This window comes from Pararge aegeria, chromosome 26 (assembly GCF_905163445.1).
Source record: "Pararge aegeria chromosome 26, ilParAegt1.1, whole genome shotgun sequence".
NCBI lineage: Eukaryota > Metazoa > Arthropoda > Insecta > Lepidoptera > Nymphalidae > Pararge > Pararge aegeria.
The window spans coordinates 3,629,538-3,651,424 of NC_053205.1; the positions used below are offsets into that span (position 1 = coordinate 3,629,538).

Consider the following 21,887-nt stretch of genomic DNA (forward strand, 5'->3'; position numbering starts at 1 on the left):
AGTTGAAAAAAAAATTCGAAAATAAGATTAACTATAAAATCATCATCTAGAAAATGATGAGTAGATTCCAAAAATATATAACACTATAGTTCAATATCTAGTGATTCACAAAAAATATACTTTAAGTTTTTTTAACTATGGCAATCGTATTTTTTAATTCTTTGAGTTATATTCACTTGTTTCAGGGTGTGGAGCCAAGTTATTACAAAGTGGTGGTATATCTTGATATCGACAAATTTATTGATAAAAATGATTTTTATATATTCCTTAAGAAAACTTTGTCTGGCCCTGGTCATCGACACATTTCGTATTGTCAAAGCAATGTTTTGGTTGTGGAAGTCCTACAGAAAACATGTTGAGTGCAATACCATCTCATTTTATACTAATCATGAGTAGAGAAGATGTGAAATATTTAATGAAAAGCAATTGGTTTTGGTGCAAAACATGCAAATATGTTAGCGTGTATGATCATTATCCTGATGATGAATGCGAGTTCTGTACATGATGATATGTGTAACTTTTCGTAATCTTTTCGTATGTTGTCAAGTGTGTTGAAAATTTATAAATTGTCATCAAGTCAGTCTCAACTCTCAGTTCTTAAATGCATCCCGTGCAACGACTGTTCTGTTTTTTTTTAGAAAATAGCGTTTTTTACTGTTTAGTGTAACTTTATTAGGTAATTTAATACTATAATTTAATAATAATTTAAACGAATACCTACGTGCCAAACACTATCTCGAGTGTTACTATACTCTAAAAATGTTCCTATTCGTAAATAAGTGTTTTTATAATAACAATATTTTATGTTCGTAGCTGATTCAAGTAATTAGTGTATTTTTAGTTATAATATTTTAAGTTCCTGTGTACCTATTACAAAGTAGACTTTAAACCATAGCCACTATAGTTGTGTTAAATTTTGACAGTGTAATGCTGTTTTTCCATTGGCGTGGTGAGACTAGATGAGGCGTGAGTTTAGAATATAAAATAATAACTGATAGCTAACGCGAGCTCGCGCTCGTATTAGCGATTTCTGACACAGACAACGAAATAATTAACATCACCGCTTTACCTCGTCTGGACTCGCGTAGCCGGTGGAAAAGCAACTGTGACAAAGTCTTGTATTCCTAACTTAGATTTCTAATTAGAAATAAGTGTTGCTATTTTACTAATATTATTTTGTAAGTTGTTAGATTTTGCAATATTTGTTAGTGTTAGTTTGTTTGTTTTACGGAGTCTTCACTAAAGAGATATAAAAAATTCGCTATTAGTAAATATTAGTAGATTTAACCTGAACCTAAATAAAAATTCTTTCTAAAAAACCGACTTCCAAAGCCACTGTAAAGTAAAAAATAATTTTGATTTCTTTTGATTTGTATTATTAACTTTTTAGTGTACTCTAAATCCGCATGGCTTAGGAGTGCAGAACCCTGCAGCATCAGAGTTATGTGGTACACCTACAGCATTAGGATTGAGGATTTGGAGTCAGATTTTTTTGTGGGACCACCTCGGGAGCTTCCTCTAACCAATGAAAAAAATAAATTTTAAAATCGGTTAAGAAACCACGGAGATATGCACCGACATACATTAAATAAAAAAATAAAAAAAAAACATACTCGCTGAATTGAGAACCTCCTCCTTTTTTGGAAGTCTGTTAATAAAATAGGCTTTATTACCTAAAATTAATGTTACATATGCTAAGTTGCGCATATTTTATGTCAATAAAATGATGTGTAAAAAGGAAGGTATCTACGTTATTTTGTAACCTCAACTTTAAATATTTATAATTCAAAATATTGTAAGGAAAACCGAAACAAAAAATAACTATTTTGAAATTATTTTTTTTGGTATAATTAGGTACCTACGCACTACTTGTACTTGTCACTAACGGTAACAGTATATACAAATATTCCGTTATCTTAATAATTTAATGGACAATGTGCACCAAACCTTATATTTTTTATTTTGTTACCAATTACTCATTTTTTGTTACTGTCCCAAAAATATCCTGTTCTCAGTTTCTTTTTTTATGTATTTCATTATTAATATAAAACAATATGACTTGTAATCTAACTCACAGAAGCTCTAAATTGTAATAAAAAGTAAGTATGATTTTTCAATTCTTTTATTTTTTCCTTTAACCAAAACTTTTAACTAATTTTTAGTCAAGGGTAACAAAAAAAAATTTTAAACGTCTCTTTTGGTAATTATTTCTGTTTTTTTGGCCTTAATTTTCTTTTGATGTTATTAAATGACTTCAATATAGTTTCTAAAATTTCTCATTCTGGGTAAAGAATTGGAGACTTTAAAGTTTTTTAATATACAAGAAGTAACAAAACAAGAACGTTTATTCTACCTTGATTTCATTTGTAATACTTTTTTCACAGTAATCCTAAATAAAACAGAGTTCTTTGTAAAAAATACAATTAATAGTTAAATAAACTATCAAATTTCATTAAAATAAAGGCGATTTATTCATATTTTTATTTTTGAGGACTTTTTGGAAATGTGGCAAAAAAAAATGAGAAATGCTGTTATATTAAACAAATACCCACAGTCATCATCATTTGGCAGTAAATCTTTAGCTTATTACCTTGTCACAATTACCACTCTACTAAACAAGTGAAGCCTCACACCAGACCAGACTATAAGAAATTCAAAAATTACCTATTCCCAAATTGCCCTCCTTGGGGATTGAACCCAGCACCTCCAACTTGTAAGAACACAGCAATCACCATTGCCCTATTGGCAATCAAATTAGAAAAAGTGAGTCATTTCAAAACAAAGTGTAAGTGGCTAAGAAATAATACCTAAAGAAGCCAGAAAAAGAAATAAATAAAGAAATAGGTTAATCACAGCACAGTCATATACCCAGGCTCAGTCTCAAGAAGCCTTGGAAATGGGTTTTCGTTTGTTTCAAGGAGACACATTGAAGGACATGGATGGTAGTGGGGATCTACAGTTGAAGGTGTACAGTAAATATAAGATCGGCAGAGGTTATGGTGCCACTTATAACATATTGAGAAGCGAACAACCATTCACACAGACTTTTGGAGGGCATATGACTGTCTGGGTAGTTAAAAAAGTTAATCACACACAGTCAATCTCTTAGCGCATAGAATCACACTGGCAAGTGGTGAAGAGATTCTTCTATAAAGATAATTATAAAAATCAACAAAACTTCAGAGATTACAAAAATTTTACCCAAAGTAGGTAAAATTCTACTGTAGATAAAAGAAAAAAAATATATAGTGACTATTTTGATCTCATACCAAGTGAAAAAATACTAGGGCCAATATACAACGACGAGATCCACAAACCCCAGGCCAAATCATGAATTGAAATACCACATAACAATATTGCAAAACGCTGTAAAAATTAACGAAGGTAAATAAATAAATAAAAAAATATTTAGTACCTACCTAACTATTTTATTCTTAACCAAGTGGAAAAATACTAGTCTAATCAGGTCAGGTCAGTATACAACAATGAGATCCACACCAGAGGCCGAGAAATGAAATACAACATGACAATATTTCAAGACGCTGTAAAAATTACCAATATAAAAAGAAATATACCATCTTTTTAAAAGTTTTAATGTCCGATAAATGGCAGACGACATGACGTTATTCTCTTATTAGCTACATTATACAATCGAGGGTCTTCAGAAAATCGATGTCTCGATTCGAAGAAATCTGTTAAAACCTTAACTTCGCCAGCCACAACCAAAGGTTTAACTTTCAAACTACACATTGCTCAATTTAAGATTAGCACTTTTCAACAAACACGGGTGAGAAATATTAAATCAGCCGCTGTGGCAACCAGCAGTAACCGACCACCATTTTTTCCTAAATAACTTGATAAACTACTACTACGATATGTGATAATTGAAATATATGACCAAATCATTAAAGATAACGCCGCTCACTATATTTTGTTCTGAAAATCTTACTATTTGCTTGACTTTCGAACACTCAACAGTCGACACAGGCCACGTGCAGCAAGGCAGGCCGAAAATAACATGTTTCATTTAATGAAAATTGTTAAATGCAGTCAGATTACCTCTACCCTCCATAAGTCAGATGACTCGAAGAATGACCACAGAATAAATAAATAATGCCGAGTGCCGAGTGACCGGATGCCAGATTTGGATTCTTTTATAACTTTTTGGCTTTGGGCTCTAGCTTTTTTAAGCCTGACGACCTCCTTACGACCTTAGCAAATATTAATAAAATAAAATGGTAAAACAGTATGATCAGGTGGTGTGTACTAAAATAGTTACTTATCCAGCTTTTCAGTAACATATTCATATCTACCTGTTATTTAGTTAATTGTCAACCGAGTATAATAAACCAGCCCTCCGAAATTTTGTGAGAATACAAACACGACATTAGCTGGTAATGATGGTGTGTTTGTTTTCTCTTTGACGAAATGGTTTATTAAATTAATAAAACAATCGCATTTTTTCAATATCATATAATTAATATTAGAGTTTCCAAATTTTTAGATGTATTTTGCTCATATATTAATAAGTACATGCCTTCTATGGAGGGTAGAGGTAAGGAGAGTCATCTGTGTATATGAAAAAGTGTCGTCAAAATGTATTAAATTAGGATGGCGCCACATTTGCATCAGGGTAACTCTTAAAAGAAGCACCAAATATAAATATTGTTAGAGTAGGCTTGAAAAATAAACAAGGAAGTATGGAGATACAAGGAAGTAAGGTTATATTTACCACAATATTTTGTACAACGTAAGTTGTTGAAATTCTCAATAATTAACTACTTTAGTCGATAATGACATTAATTTTTTTAACTCGGCATACTTCAATTCATCTACGATTGCTACATTCATACCATACCCTGTGCATCCACCAGCGCCATTGTGGATGATTTTTGAACTGTTATTTAGCGCAACAACTGGACACTTTTTCAACTTTACTCCCATATAAGATGACTCTCCTTACCTCTACCCTCCATAATGCCTTCACACGTTAGTGTCCACAGATTTAAAAAATATATATATTATTTCACAGCGTAAGGGTTGCCATTATAAAATAAATTACAATATTATAATAATTAACATATTTAAAGTATCAGAAATTATAATTCATTTAAGGTTTAATGACTAAAATGTTCTATTGCTTTAACTAAAATCAAATATTACATTTATCAGAAAAAAAAACAATATTTATCAATCCAACTATAGTTTAATTATTATTGTTACCCTTCGCAACCGGTTTAGATACTTAATACTTCATCTTTAGCCATTCACTAGTATCCAAATGTTTTAAATAAATCGACACGAGAAAAGCGAAAATAAAATAAATCAGTGATCACGAAACTAAGAAGGGGGAAAATTATATATATTTTTCGAATTTAGGACGAAACTATCATTTTCAAATCAAAACAACTATTATATGTCGCAGATTATAATTATAGTTGTTATTATTAACAACGCCATCTATTTTAAAGTAATTGCGTTACACTCAAAAGCGACATCTATTGGCGGATCAGGTTTTATAGAATTGGTTTATTCAATTCAATCACTCAATTTCATCTTTATTAAAATTTCGATTGACTTGTTTATTAAAATTTCGATGATGCAGCGGGGATGATCAGTTGTCAATTGTCATATTCGAGAAATGGTGCCCGCCAGACAGGTGAGTTGTAAGCTCCGTATGGGATGGTCAGTAATCACATTGCCGCATCAAACCCGTCGTTCGCTACATAGTTCTAAAACACCACAATTACACAACCTAACTGTTTACCAAGTGTCAAGAGTGATATCTGTGTCTGAATTGTCGTGCGTTAGTTATTGTGAACTACCAAGTGTAATTAGTGTGCAATATTTTGTAATCAGTTTCTCGTGTTTTATCGGCTCGAGTATCCGCAAAGATATCATCAGATTAAGAAAATGCCCACAATATTGAGCCACACATCGGCCTCCGACATCTACGTTTATTTACTATTATACGTTTCCTAGCAAGCACTTTCTGTGCGCAATTTGTTCTTGACACTTGGCCGGTTAATTTTAACGTTTACAAACGCAAATTACCAATTGTTGGCAAACTTGTACAACCCTTTTTTTTATAAAATAACTGATATGCTTTAAGAATTCAGCATTGTATTTTGAGTGTCGAGACCACTGAATAAATCAATTGTTTAAAATAATGCGATTCATCTGGATACTGCGTTATGGATGCCTTGTTTATAATAAACAAAATGTATACTATTTGAATATTTGGCTTAAAATCTACATAATCTAAAATACACATCACATAACTCTACACAAATATTGTCAAATACAGGAACTTTGAGAAGTAAAACTAACCTTATTTCTAACATTTCTACGTAATTCAAACAAGATTCATGTACCTATCTGTTTAAAATTAAGCCATAAACTATCGCTCCACATCGTATAGGCTAATGTTATAACTACCGATTTATGACTTTAGATTAGTTTAAAATAGTACAATTTTCGAATAATTGTTTATGTGAGTTGCTACGATCCTGAAGTCTATTTTATACAATAAACGCCATCTAGTGTCGATTAGCCAACACTATTCATATTAATACAGCATTGACAATGAGTACAAATTAAACTGGAATTAGTAGATTCTCATACAGTTAACTTTCTACGTTTCTACAATATAATTATTTTTATACTGTATACAACTAAAGCCATCTAGTGGCAAGTAGCAAAACTATTCACTTTAATACTAGTTTAATAATTTACTCTACAGTTAAGAGGTGAACAACTAACGTATGAGTTAAATTAATATTTAAATCTTATGACGAAAAGCTCCATAGAAGATTCACAAGTACATAATCAATAAATTTATATTATATTAAAACCTTTCTTTTAGTATTTACCTGGATAGTAATAAGTATTTTAAATACATATTTTACTAAATTTCACTTACTTAACTAAAATTTATAAGTATTGCTTACTTGTAGATTTATTACAAAAGTATGCGTGCATAGTTATTTTCAGTAATTAAATTTACAGCAACACCAGCTATTTAACTCAAGTCAACAATTTGCATTCAAATTGGTTGTGGTGTTGCATACAACAAAATTTATTAAAATATGAAATAATTAAGCCAAATTAAATCTAGTCACTGAGTTAAATCGTAAAGTATTAAACCTTAGCTAATTCTCTAAACCTGTTATTATGTTGCTATCCTTTAAAATATAAAAAATATTATGTAAAGGATGGCAACACAGTTAATTTAGTTTGGAATTCAACAAAGCAAGACATGAGTACAAGTTTTAAATGAATACATCTTCACAATAGAGGTCTCCACTGACTATTGTAAACATGTGTTAAATTCTCAAGATTATTTTTAACATTCTGTGAAATAATAAATACAAGGCTTATTTTGGAAAAAGACATTTTAAGTGATATGACAGTAAGTAATTCTCGTGAAAAGATATGTCATGGCAATAGAAACAGAAAGTAACTGTTGACAATAATTTTGATTATTTTTGTTTCCTTTTTTTTTTTTTTTCTTCCACTACAAGTCTGCAATCTCACCTTTTGGTAAGTGATGATGCAGTCTAAGATGGTGTCGGGCTAACCTGTTAGGGAGTATGCCAGTTATATATTAAAAATACCATACGCGACGTCGCACCAGAATGCTACATTGTTTAGCGGTACGTCTTGGGTGGTAACTAGCTGCGCCCTGGGCGTCTAACAAAGCCAACAAGGGACATGCCGTGGTGGTTTTTTGGGTATACCCCTTTAGAGGGGGTAGTCCCACATAACAGTAGCAATAAAGCTTTTCCAACACGCCAAAAAAAAGGGTGGTCACTAGCAGTGGCGTGCACTGGGTTTCTCACCAGGGTATGCATACAACAGCAAAATTGCGTAAAACAGCAAAAAATCCCCTCCTATACGAGTTATAATATCAATTTTAGGGTATGCAGTGCTTTTGTGCATGTATGAAGTGCACGCCACTGGTCACCACGGCCGATTTAAATTGCCCCTGCCGGAAGTCGAACGCGGCACCACCAGCTTAAAACCTCAGCAGTTACCGCTGCGCCAAGGAGGTCGTGATATTAATTTTATATTATACTTTAAGAAAACAGAAATATAAAAGTTTTTTGTCATTATCGCTAAAAGTATTAGTGATACTTTTATTTGTGGTTTTCTAGAACCCCCTTTTCCGAATCACCTTGTATATGAAAACTTATAATTTTAAGGTAAAACATCGCAAATTTGTGTACACACATAATATTATAAATATTTAGATTTAAATAAATAATGTCAATTCCTAATTATAATAATTTAATTGAATATAAATAAATACTTATAGGTAATGTTATAACTTTCTTTATGTAAAATATTGGCTTCATTATATTATTTAGACAAGACAAATAAAATTTCATTGCGCAATGTCATACATAATTATTGTTACATGGAATACGTTATTTTTTTAATTCCTTAAGAATACAGAAAGAGAATAAGAAATTATTTTTTAAAACGATTAGAACTTCGAAACAGGTAATATATAGTAACCTTATATTGAAGCATCAAAAACCACGCCACTTCAGGTGTTTCTCCAACAGTAACTTCATTCCACTGCATAATTATTTCTAATTTCATAAAATAATGTAAAATAAAAACTGTTAAATTACGGAATATTTAACGGAAATATAAATATATACTTCTACTAATGGTACAGAACTACCAAGAAAATCTGCGCGGTACTAACTTTTTTTCTTCCGGTATTTAAGTTTTTATTAGAGATGCCACGAATAGTCGCTATTCGACATTTGCCATGAAGAATAATTGATATCCCATAATAACTCGACTCCAAAGAAAAAAAAAAGCTGTCTATAGGTTTTCTCTTCTGCCTATACTGCTGAAGTATTTCACCAGAATCTTACTGGGAACTGCTTTTTTCCAATTTTAATATTGATTTTTTAATTTAATTCTCTATTTTCCAATAATAGACACACCTATTACGAGTAACAGAAAAAAAAAGTCGTTAAATATCCAATAATTACATGGTTAACATGTGGCATCCCACATACAAACATACAATCATAACGCATTTGTGTTACGCATGCTTTTTTTATAAACGCCGTTTACTATTTTACATTTTATTTAAATAATGTTTACCTTTATTTTAAGAAGCCTTTTGGCTTTTGAATAATGTAATAAGTAAAAGTTATTATAAGTACTTAAAATCAAAATTAAAATAGGAACAACACAGCAAAAATAAGTAAATACAAAAATATTTAAGTGTTTGTATCTAAAAATAAATTAACATTTTACTAAATTATTAACTTAATAAACTGTAATCAATATCTATTAAATTAAATTATTGATTACAGTAAAAAAAAGCACAGGTTCTAAAACTTACCAACTGTAATTAAATATAGCCTTTAAAATGTAGTTGTAAATAGATTGCAAGAAAGCAATAAACTATAACCAATTTGGAAATAATTAACTAGTTATTGCAGTAAGCTAAAATGTTTAAAAAAAAAAGTAATTTTTTTGAATATTATTTAGAACATGTCAATTTACCTTTGCCTTCTCACTATGAAGTAGGTATAAAGAAAACAATAATTAGTAAATGTCAATTTCAAACTTCATAGAATAAAAAAAGACAAACATTTATCTTTTAAGCGTAAAGCCATTATGTAAAATTCTTTTTCAAGGTTTACATTTCCATATGACACTGGGTTGATATTAATATTCTTTAAAGCACAGGATAGGGCGTTTATTGTATGTAAAATATAATACGGAAGTTGTATTCTTGAGTAAGAAAAAACTTGCAGCAATTAGCCAATAGATGGCGGTAACATTAGAATTATAAAATTTTAAGGTAGTTTGCGTAAACAATTAAATTTATTCTAAGTCAAGATGGAAACTATAGGGTACAGGGGTCAGAGTGCCGAGTGTGAGATATCTACGTTTATTTATTCGAACGTGTGAAAGTTCATCACGATTTCTATGGATTTGTAAGAGTGCCATTTAATTACAATACAGGCAAACAGTTTATGTTAGTACATGGCGGTCATGACATCGATTTAATTTGAATGCTTTAAGTTTGTCTGCCGCTCACTAGATGGCGCTAAACATTTGAATAAAAATGTAACTTTTTCCATAACCCTGGTTGAAGAAAGATTAACGAGCCTCACTGCAATCGTGGCCATATTATTTGGCCGATCCAAAGCGATCGCTATTATCCGAGAGTGTAATGATCAATGCACTTGGGTGTAACACAACGTTTTTCATCACTCTTGAAACCTGATAGCTTATTGTAACCGAAAAATAGAATTCTAAGCTATTAAGTTTTTTTTTTAATTTTTTTGCATATAAATGTATAATATCATAAAATAACTCATTTTATGATATTATTTTGAGCACATTCTTCTCCAGTAAAGTATTAGTGTGGAAGTTGATCGTTAGGTACAATCAACGCAGTACTATCCGCCTGAGCCGAAGGCTATCAAAATAATGCCGAGAGTGTAGTGATCAATGCACACTGGTGGTATACGTAGTTTTTCATCATTTTGCAACGTCGTGTATTTCTGGAACGATGAAGATGCTTTGTTAGCAATCGGTGAAGAGTTTGACATCCAAGCGAAGAAACTCACGCGGAAGACGTCCCAGCCAAGAAGAAATATGCCATCAGGGCGTGCTTATTGTTATTTTTATTTCTGGTTCGCCAAAAACGCCTCACGTTATTAATAGTATATTATGATCCTAGTGTGGTATTTTGATCATTATAGTCGAAGCATCTACGCGTTAGCCGAGAGTGTAATGATCAATGCACATGGGTGTAATAGAACGTTTTTCTCAATTTTAACTGCTTCTTAATTTTTTTTTTAATACGGCATGTTATCCCTAAGGAAGGCTTGTTCCATGCGGCCTCTTCTAGTGCATTTCCCCCACCACGAACGCTGGGTGCATACTTTTTTGACGGGTTTTAGTATGAAGCATTTGGTTTGGACGACGTTGAAAAATAACTTCCCCACCATGTTTGATACTGCCGTGTCCGCCAGTTTGAGGCAAGCGCGGAATCTGGAAATACAAACAAACATTTATTTGGGAGGGCTCAGAGTGATTCCGCGGGCGTTGGAGAGAGTTGTGCTCGGAGTTACTCTAGCAAATAAAAATCTCTATCAATATATCGCTCGCTCGCAATATATTAATAACAATATAATCTTTATTAAACAAAACAGAAGTAATTATAACGGCTTGACGGCCGAGTGGCGCAGTGGGCAGCGACCCTGCTTTCTGAGTCCAAGGCCGTGGGTTCGATTCCCACATTGGAGAATGTTTGTGTGATGAGCATGAATGTTTTTCAGTGTCTGGGTGTTTATATGTATATTATAAGTATTTATGTATTATATTCATAAAAATATTCAACAGCTATCTTAGTACCCATAACACAAGCTACGCTTACTTTGGGGCTAGATGGCGATGTGTGTATTGTCGTAGTATATTTATTTATTTATTTATTTATAAATAAAAAGTCGATATAAACAGTCGACTAACTAGAACCGGTCATAAATTAGTGATATCTGCATGTCGTCTGAGTACAGTACAGAAATTCTTTGTGGGGATGGGTATATGCTTTTATAACATGATACCGAAGGTAATATTAGATCTACCTTTACCTAAGTTTAAACAATATATGAAAACACATTTAACATATCGTGGTTACTACACGATTGATGAATTCCTTAACGACAAGGCTGCTTGGAAGCAGGCAACTCCGCTCTCATCTCTCACAAAACAGAAAAATTCTAAATAAAACTTTAAAATGATGTTGGTAAAGAGCAATCTGCTGAGTTTCTTGCCGGCACTTCTCAGTGGAATCTGCCTTCCGAACCGGTGGTAGAGTCACTACAATAAGACTGACTTGACGTTTCAAAAGTGCTTATTAATTAGGCCTACTTGAAATAAATGAATTTTGTTTTTTTTTTTGTGAATGGTTTTGGCCGTAGTCTACCATGCTGGCCCAGTGCGGTGGTTTGGTTGGTGGACTCCAAACACCTTTGAGAACATTATGGAGAACTCTCAGGCATGCAGGTTCCTAGGGTTTTGAATTTGAGCAAGTCCAGTTAAGGAAGTTAAGGACAAATTTAACTCGTCATGATCACCACTCGTCAGTCACCATTCTTGTTGTTCTAAATGACAAACAATATCAACAAATATTTGAAAAACACTACGATCGATGTCAGCACGCGAATTATGATTGGAAATTTCATTCAAAATTCATTTATTCAAAGTAGGCCTAATATAAGCACTTAAAAAACATCAAGTCTGTCTGTGTGTAGTGACTCTACCACCGGTTCGGAAGGCAGATTCTACCGAGAAGAAGCCGGCAAGAATCTCAGCAGTTGATCTTTTCCAATATCAATAATTTACATTTTACATTTTAAAATTCATTTTTCTATCTTGTAAGAGATGAAAGCGGGGCCGGATGCTTCCAAGCAACCTTGTCATTAAGAAATTCATCAATTGTACAATAACCGCGCTGTAATAAATGTGTTTTAACACATTCTTTAAACTTATGCATTGGTAGGTCCAAAATTACCTTAGGAATCATACTATAAAAGCGTATACTCAATCCCACAAATGACTTCTGCACCTTTCGCAGACGATATGCAGCATGCTGCATTCTAGATAATTGACCTCATGACTAATAAAGGCACCACGTCAACTGCAAGTTTAGATAATGAAAATGAAAAAATTGTGCTTCTGAAGAGTTTACTTGCTTAGATATTGCCTTGCGCTGGTTTAAGACGCCGAGAGCGACCAGTATCAGATATCTGTTCTCAGAAAAGTACGTGATCAAGTCGCTCGTAAGCGGGTAGGCTTGCTTCGGCAGACGAAGATCCAAGATTTTTAATCGTTAATTGTAATTACAGTAAAAACTAGTTTTACTACAAATTTTCTGCACTTTTTTTTGTTAATTTCCTATTTGTCATTAAAGATGTTCATAAATGTAAATGATATGGGTTTTCATTTATTTTAGATAATTGGTTGGATAGAGAAGTTTCTATGCGCTGTTTGCCAAAATTTAAAAAATAATTATAGAACTCCAAGTTTTTCTGTGAGTTCTGCTCTCTTTAATTTTTATGATGCATAATTTATGTCATAACCAGCCGCGTTCCAACCATTATCTTCATTAGAAAAAAAAATGCAATACCAACAAACAATTTATTACAATGGGCGCATCAAACAGAGTTCTACATATCCATTAGGATGTCTTTTATGTGCTAGAGAACACAAGTCACAAGTCTGGCGTAGGTTTCGGTGAAGTAGAACTGTATTTTTTTTTTCAAGAATTTGAATAGTTTACCTGTTGTTCGCCAATTTTTTTGGTATTTCGCCACAGAAACAATTTGAGCTCATATTTAACAATATTTGCGTTAAATAAATATACCACGACAATACATACATCGCCATCTAGCCCCAAAGTAAGCGTAGCCAAAGCAAGTGATATTTTAATTACTTAAATAAAACCGAACTCGGTCCCCACGATTAGGGCCGAAGCCCTAACTGACTTCCACCACCTAATGAGCAAATGAAGACGGCATATCTAGTAAGTTATTGAATCGAACATTTTATAGAACACTTTATGGTGGACTTACGGTGGTCATATAATGGTTATATTACGGGGTACTTTATTGCCCGTTTTTATTGTTCGCTTTTATCGCATATTATGTCAGCATTTTACTTTAATCCCCTCTTAACATACGAGTGTTGGATTTATTTGGGATACATAAATTAAACGGGAATGTTATTTTTAGTTGGCATTGGAAACATTTTAAGTGGTTGGGAAAATGGCGGCGACATTCTGGCGCAGCGACACCTGTGTCATCGGTGGTATTTCCCAGGTTCCTCTCCACCATTTCGCGACCTCCCTGGCGCAACGGTGTATTGTGAATTCAAGTCGGAGGTCATCGGTTCAATTTTTGGCAGGGGCAATGTGGGAGTTTATAATTTCTGAATTTTCGTTGATCTGGTCTGGTGGGATGCTTCGAGCGTGGCTAGTTATCACCCAACCGACAAAGACTGCCGCTGACGGCACTCTGTTTCAACCGACTTAAAAAAAAAGAGGCTCCCAACAGGTGACGTCTTTTGTGTCATGTTTTTACAAAGAAAACCGCGACTAGACAGGAATATGCAGACAAGCTGTCACAAAAAGTTCTACTACCTCCTACCGACCGGAAAGGTTCCGGTATTATATTACTTAGTAGGTATTCATACATTTCCCGCGTATTTTTTTTATAAATCGAATCTTAGGATATTGCAGAGTTTATCCAAGGAGCCTTATTTTTTAATTTGCTACGTACGAACGAAATAATACAAATTTCCCACTCCAGTCACACGGTTAATATTCTTCTTCTTCTTTTTTTGCTTTTTTGGCTTTTAGGTGTGCCAATGGGCACGTTTTACTTCGCCAATGTCACGTATACTTGGAAGATCCACAAAGGTGATTGTGAAGAGGTAAACATATAACTATAGCACTATAATTTTTATAAATCTTAGTATTCCAAAATAAGGGTTATAATTCAAAGATTTTTTTTATTACAAATCATAATGGGATATATTTAGAGCTTAATTTTGTCAGATTGTAAATATTTACATACAAATTCTACATAGCGACTAAAAACAAGCATAAGAAAACTTTGGACATTTAATGGACGGGGAATATTAAGAGGAAGGACGTCGTGAAGCTTATGAAGGAGTTTCGGGCAGGAAAACAAAATATTAGCGACCGATCCTAAGTCAAGACCACATTCTACTAATATAAAAAAGTACCAAGCAACATTTCCCGCGTATTTTTTTATAAATCGAATCTTAGGATAATGCAGAGTTTATCCAAGAACACTTATTATTTGAATTGCTATGTACGAACGAAATAATACAAATTTCCCTCTCCAGCCACACGGTTAATCTATTACTTCAACTTTATGTTTAATAAGAAACTTTATTATCTATGGTGATTCAAAATGACCGCCATTTTATGACGAACCGCCGTCGTCGTTCGAATTTATTAAAGAGCTTTTAGCTGTCATCTGTATATTATTGGCGCGAAATGTCTTTTGCTTTATAGAAACGTAGATACTTCAAATAAATCTCTAAATAATAAAGTAATACTTGAATTCATGGATAGAATTTAAAAAAAACTGTGCGATAATTTTTTTTTACGTTGAGCCTAATTACGAGTTTACGTGGATACCTTGAAAAATAAACTTAAAAACAACCTAATTTTTGAAACATCCTTTAATTCTCTGTTTCACCCGTTTGTGTGTGGTATTTTCAGAAACTTTAAAACGCATTTTTATTATTTTTCTGCTAAAAACTCTCTCAAAATTTCAAATTTCTACGTTCAGCCGTATATATGCAACATAGTTAAAAACAAATGACTTGTTCACAAAAATATATCTAAATTTAAGAGAAAGTGTGATTGCAATAATTATTTACTTAGGAAATGGGCAAATTTAGTATCTTAGTAGTAGGGCCTTTCCTTAATATTCCTTATTCCTTACACATGTGTATTTTCAAAAGAGCTTCCAGCAAATACTTTAAAGATTTAACCGACAAAACCGTGTCTTGATGCACCGCACTATAAACGCTCGGAAATCGAGTGCATTTGGCATTGACGTATGCCAATGATATATAAAGGCAGTTTCGCGCCATTTATTGCGCCAAGGTGTTTCTGAACTGATGTATTTTTAGAAATGGCTGTCTTTAAAATTATTTGTCCTATCGAAATAGGACTTCCTTGTATTCCTTTTTAACTGACTTATAAAAGGAGGTGGTTCTCAATTCGTCGGAATATTTTTTTTTTATATATGTTACCCGATTATTCGAAGACGCTTGAACCGATTTGAAAAATTCTTTTTTTGTTTTATAGAGCATACTTTCCAGGTGGTCTCATTTAATCGAAATCGGTCCAGCTGTTATTAAAAAAATCTAAAATAGTGTTGCTTTATAGTCCCTGGGCGTTGAAGTCGGTTTTTTTTTTTAAATAATTTATTAAGGACTGCCGACAGCGGCGCGGCAGTCCTATTATTTTAAACTAGCAGACCCCCCGACTTAGTCCGCTTGTGAATCAATTTACAAAGATAGATAAATTAAGCTGCGGACATTTTACAGAACTGGTAAAGAGGAACGGTCCCGTTGCACGTTATTGAGGCGTAATTTTAACTATGTACGCGTCGCAGGTATTCGAAACTATCATTCTAGTTTTTCCCGTTTATGTGCATTTTTTTAAAAATAATTGATCATAATAATAATCCATTATTGCCATGCCCTATTGTTAATGCAAGATTTTGAACTTATTTAAATTATTACCAATTTATTATTAACAATATGGCAAATGGCCGCAAACCCAGCCTCATGCTGTGCGTTCGGAACAATGTTCAACGGTGATTTTTAGTCTGCTTTAATATCAAACTGAGCAAACAACCGCGTCGACTTGGGAATTTTAATAAAAAATAAAATGTAAAAAAGAACACACACACACAAGTACATATTTAACAGTATAATAAACAATAAATGAATAAATATATTACGACAACGCACACATCGCCATCTAGCCCCAAAGTAAGCGAAGCTTTTGTTATGAGTACTAAGATGACTGATGAATATTTTTATGAATAATATACATATATACACATACATATAAACACCCAGACACTGAGAAACATTCATGCTCATCACACAAACATTTTCCAGCTGTGGGAATCGAACCCACGGCCTTGGACATGCAGGGTCAGAAAGCAGGGTCGCTGCAAACTGCGGCAATCGGCCGTCACAGTATAAAGTAAAAAAAGGTGTTTTACATTTATGCTCCGCTCGTATTGGTCGTTGCGCGTATAACCTTCCTTGGTAAAAGCACTATTCAATACAAAAAGATTTTCCCAATTCGAACCAGTAGTTCCTGAGATTAGCGCGTTCAACCAAACAAACTCCTCAGCTTTATAACATTCGTTTAGATGAATTTTAAATTGAACTAAACGCCCGTGTGGGCGCTAAATACGATTGACCAGCTGTCAGAATCAGAATGTTTTTTTTACCAATGGTTGTTATTTTTTGGTGCCGAAACCTGCGATTTGACCGGGTTTACTATCTGAGTGTTGTTTATTTAGGTTTTAGTAGATTTAACATTTACTGAGTGAAATTGGTTTAAAGGTTTTAACTACTGAAATGTTTTTGGGACCGATTCTGGTTCCATTTAAATATTGTCCCAGCACGGCTAGCGTGGTAGACAATAATCTCCTCGGGGAAAGGATAAAAAATTATCTTCTCCCACAGCTTTATTAACATAGCACTGGCGCACAAGTGGAAATAATATCCAAATAATATATGTGTAATAATAAACGGGGGTAAACTTCTCCTCTTCCATGTTCCCGTTTTAGCAGGTGGACACGTTTATTATATGCCTTGTCAGGGGATATAATTTTAATCTCCAGGCTGCGCTCGCCCTGCAGGAGGTGGTGGGTTGGGATGGTGTTTACTATGAGATATCAGTTTCAGGGGGCCCTCAAGTAGGTAAGTGATTATTTTGATGAGTAGAATAATGTTGTTTTAACTTTTGGGTACTAACGTAGGTTTAGGCCATGCTTATTTCTGCTGCTTGGCAGCAGTGGTGTATTCCAGCACGGCTGTGTTCCGGTGAAATTAAAGCAAGTGACGCTTAACGCTTTAACATGTTTGCCGATGCCAGAATAAAATAAATAAATAAATATACTACGACACATCGCCATCTAGCCCCAAAGTAAGCGTAGCTTGTGTTATGGGTACTAAGATGACTAATGAATGATTTTTATGAATAATATACATAAATACTTATAATATATAGATAAACATCCAGACACTGAAAAACATTCATGTTCATCACACAAATATTTTCCAGTTGTGGGAATCGAACCCACGGCCTTGGAATTAGAAGCGGGGTCGCTGCCCACTGCGCCAATTCATAAAAATAAAATCCTGAGGTTTTTAGCGGGATGTTAAAAAAAATTATTCATCAGTTATCTTGGTACCCATAACACAAGCTACGCTTACTTTGGACTAGATGGCCATGTGTGTATTGTCGTAGTATATTTATTTATTTATATTTAAATAAAAAAAAAAGTTTATCATCAGATTTCATCTGGTAATTTGTTATAAGATGATATACAATTACCGTTTAATGAATTACTAATTTTATGCAGCCTAGTAAACTGCGTAGTTTATTTTTACTTTTTTTTTTTTTAAACTTGTAGTGCTCTTTTTATGCGTATACTTTGTTTCTTTTTTCCTTTATCCGAATCGTATTTTAGATTTGTAAGTAGAAATGTGGCAACTGGCAATGCGGGCGAAAGTCAAGACCTTTCGCTGACCGACAGAAGGCTAACGAGTAAAAAAAACAACATGGCGTCGCGGGAATTCCCGCTAATTCTTTTTCGGGTGCGCTTTATTTAATCCCTCCTTTGTTCTTAAGTCGCCCGCATTGGTTCGCTGTTTGCCACTTGTAGCCTAACTAAGCCACTTACTAGTGTGGGGAAATGTCGATGTATCGATGAAATCGAGTTTCGATTAATACCTAATGTGTACTGGTTGATTGAAATATGCCAGACGGCAGTTTAACGCAAGAATATACATTTTGATTTTATTTTAACTATTTCGGATTGTTATAAACAGAGAAAACTCATAAAAACAATCTCACTCATAAAGAGTCGGTAACATAAAATGTATGTTATTACATGTGTGGCAGTTCAGAGCATAAGCTATCTCCAATCAGCCAAATTGCAGCCATATCAGTTTAAATATTGGATAGAAGTACGCCTACTTTGCGGAAATCCATAATATATTATGAAAATTAAGCTTAATTTGCTAAACTCCGCGAACAGCAGGAGAATCTGTATGGTGTAATTTATAGTAACTTCAATCCGTATACTCTACACCAAACAGATCCTCAGCAATGTACCCTCTACGCACGTTTCGCTCCGAAACCGGAGCATCCTCAGGAGATGATGACTTTACAATGATTAATTGTTAAGTAAATGGACTTAACAATTATTCATATTATATATATATTATAAATTAAACTATACAGATTCTCCTGCTGTTCGCGGAATATAGCAAATTAAGCTTAATTTACATAAGCCATATCAGTTCAGTTTAAACGGATCGAAAGACTAACAGACACCCCAAAAGTTTACACTTAAAATATGATATAGTTAACATTATCTATTCACAAACGACTAAATTCTAACTTCCGAAGTATACTTTTATAGGCGTTATCTTGGTTGTTAAACTTAGTACCTTCAATTTAATAAAAAAAACAGCGCCGTTGAAAAATAATTCAAATACAATTAATTGATCTCCAATTTTAAGCAATTAAAATTACAGTTGCTTAAATGGTGGAGGAAACCATCGTGAATAGAACTGCTTTTCTGAGAGTTCTACGTAATGTTCTCAAAGGCGTGTGAAGTCCACCAATCCACACTGGGCCAGCATGGTGGACTACGGCCTAAATTCTCATTGTGGAAACCCGTGCCAATAGTAAAATAGATTACATCTTTTTTTTCTACCACTACAAGTTAGCCCTTGACTGCAATCTCATCTGGTGGTAAGTGATGATGCTAAAATGGTACGGGCTATGGGCTAACCTGTTAGGGAGTATGGTAGTCATACCCCTAATCGGTTACTAAGCGACACGCACCGGAACACTAAATCGCTTAGCGGCCCGTCTTTGTATGTAGGGTGTTAAACAGCCACGGCAAAAGCCTACAGACCAGACCAGAGAAAATTCGGAAATAATAAATTCCCAAATTGCCCCTGCTGGGATTCAAACCGGGGACTTCCTCATTAAATTCACAGCGTTCACCGTTTCGCCAGGGAGTTCGTCAAAAAACATTATCGATATCGATGCTATCGACAGACTCTTTAACAACGGAACATACCTATCCGCCTTGCCGCTTGACCAGAACTTTGCAAAATCAAACGAATAAACGTGAGACCCGTCTCGATTGTACAGAGTAGTTTTACTATAGAGTATACATATTTCTCTATCTAAAATAATTAATAATTCATTTATTCAGCTTCATTTTTGTGCCTTTTGGAGTAGAGACTTTGGGACCGTGGGGTCCGGAGGCATGAGCCCTTTTCAAAGAATTATCGAAAAGGGTTATCGAGTCTACCGGTGATCCTAGAGCGGGCAGTTACCTTGGCCAACGAATTAATTTGGCCATCCAAAGGGGCAATGCTGCCAGCATCTTAGGAACTGTGACTCGCTGCGGTGGTTTCGAGGACGTTCTAGATTTTATTTAGTTTTTAAATAGTTTATTTTAGGTTATAGTTATGTATTAATAAAAATTATATTTTATTGAATGAACTGTGTACATGTAAATAGTGTCATGAGCTTAAAAAGTAGCTAATAGACAGAAATTTCAGGCGTGCAACATTGAATGAATGAATGAATGAATATACTTTTATTGCACACCACAAAAAGGGCACAGAACAAAAAGAAAAGTAAAACAACGTATACAATTTGGCGGCCTTATCGCTACATAGCGTTTTCTTCCAGCCAAGATAAAAAAGGCGAAGATAAAAAACAGTTACAGAAAATAGTTTATTACTTTAAATATATACATATAATAAATATATAAAACTGCAATATTTGTAACTAAATACAAATAAATAAATAAGCAACTACAATTATATATATAATATAGAACAATATTATAATAGATTATTAAACATTTAAAAACAAAATATATAAAATAATTAATTATCCTCAAATAAAAATTATAAAAAATGAATAATAAGAAGGGAGCAGTGAACTATCCCGGGTCATTAGTTGATTGAGAAATAAAGTGATCTTTCACAAGTTTTTTAAGGATTTGGATAGATTTTTACATACACAACCTTTTACATACAACATTGTTCAATCAGAGAGTTTTTTTTTTATTATCTAGTTCGCAATTCTAACAATCGTGGTCGCTGACTATGGGCCTCACAAGAAGGCTTAGTTACATTTCTTTTTTCCTGCCCGAAATTGCCCTTTAATCTGTATGATATACTTCCTTCAAAAATTCCTCGTCCCTTTAATGTCGAGTGTGTGTTAATGTCAGTGTGTAGTCGGTATGTTAAATATCTAAGCAAATTTTTTAAAATTAACAAATTAAAACTATGATTTTTATATTTTGGATATAAATTTTGAATTTTGTTATATCTTCAAATGATTGTTAAATTCATGCGTACTTAGTTCATTTCACTAACAGCTACTATAGCAAGTCGAAGTTATGAAATAGACATTTCTTTTTCTTTACTGACCACTCTAGTTCGTGCCTTTTCCAAGCTACTTAACACTGGCAAAGTACATTGTGCTGTTTTGGCACTACGAAAAGCCATAAATCAAAAGAAGAAGAAGAAGAAGGCTCAGAGTCACTCAGCGAGCGATGGAAAGAGCTATGTTAGGAGTATCTACGCGATCAAATCAGAAATGAGGAGATCCGTAGAAGAACTTAAGTTACCGACATAGCTCAACGAGTCGCGAAGCTGAAGTGGCAATGGGCGGGGCACATAGCTCGGAGAAAGGATGGACTTTGGGGTTCCAAGGTGTTGGAGTGGCATCCCCGTGCCGGTAAACGCAGCGTTGGTCGACCCCCAACCAGGTGGACAGACGACATCAAATCGCGGGGAGCGCGCTGGATACAAGCGGCCCAGAATCGTGGAGTTTGGAACGCCCTAAAAAATACCTATGTCCAGCATGTGGACGTCAATCGGTTGTTGAGTAGATATATTATATAAGTGCCTGTGATGAGGTCAAAGAGAAGAAAACATTTTTGAATTCGAATTTGGAATTTTCACTTCAGAAACTTTTTCTTTCGTACCATTCAGGCTCTGTGGCCAATCGC

General features: G+C 33.8%; 1 protein-coding gene across 3 annotated transcripts in view; it reads right to left on the bottom strand.

Annotated features, from left to right (window-relative positions):
• Positions 1-9,530: 9,530 nt before the first annotated feature.
• Positions 9,531-21,887, bottom strand: part of LOC120635370 — a 109,891-nt gene continuing 97,534 nt past the window's right edge. For all 3 annotated transcript variants that reach the window (XM_039906366.1, XM_039906367.1, XM_039906368.1), the window contains one exon: positions 9,531-11,037. In XM_039906366.1, coding sequence (XP_039762300.1) covers positions 10,842-11,037 — 196 coding nt within the window. In that variant the 3' untranslated portion in view covers positions 9,531-10,841. The remainder of the gene's footprint in view (positions 11,038-21,887) is intronic.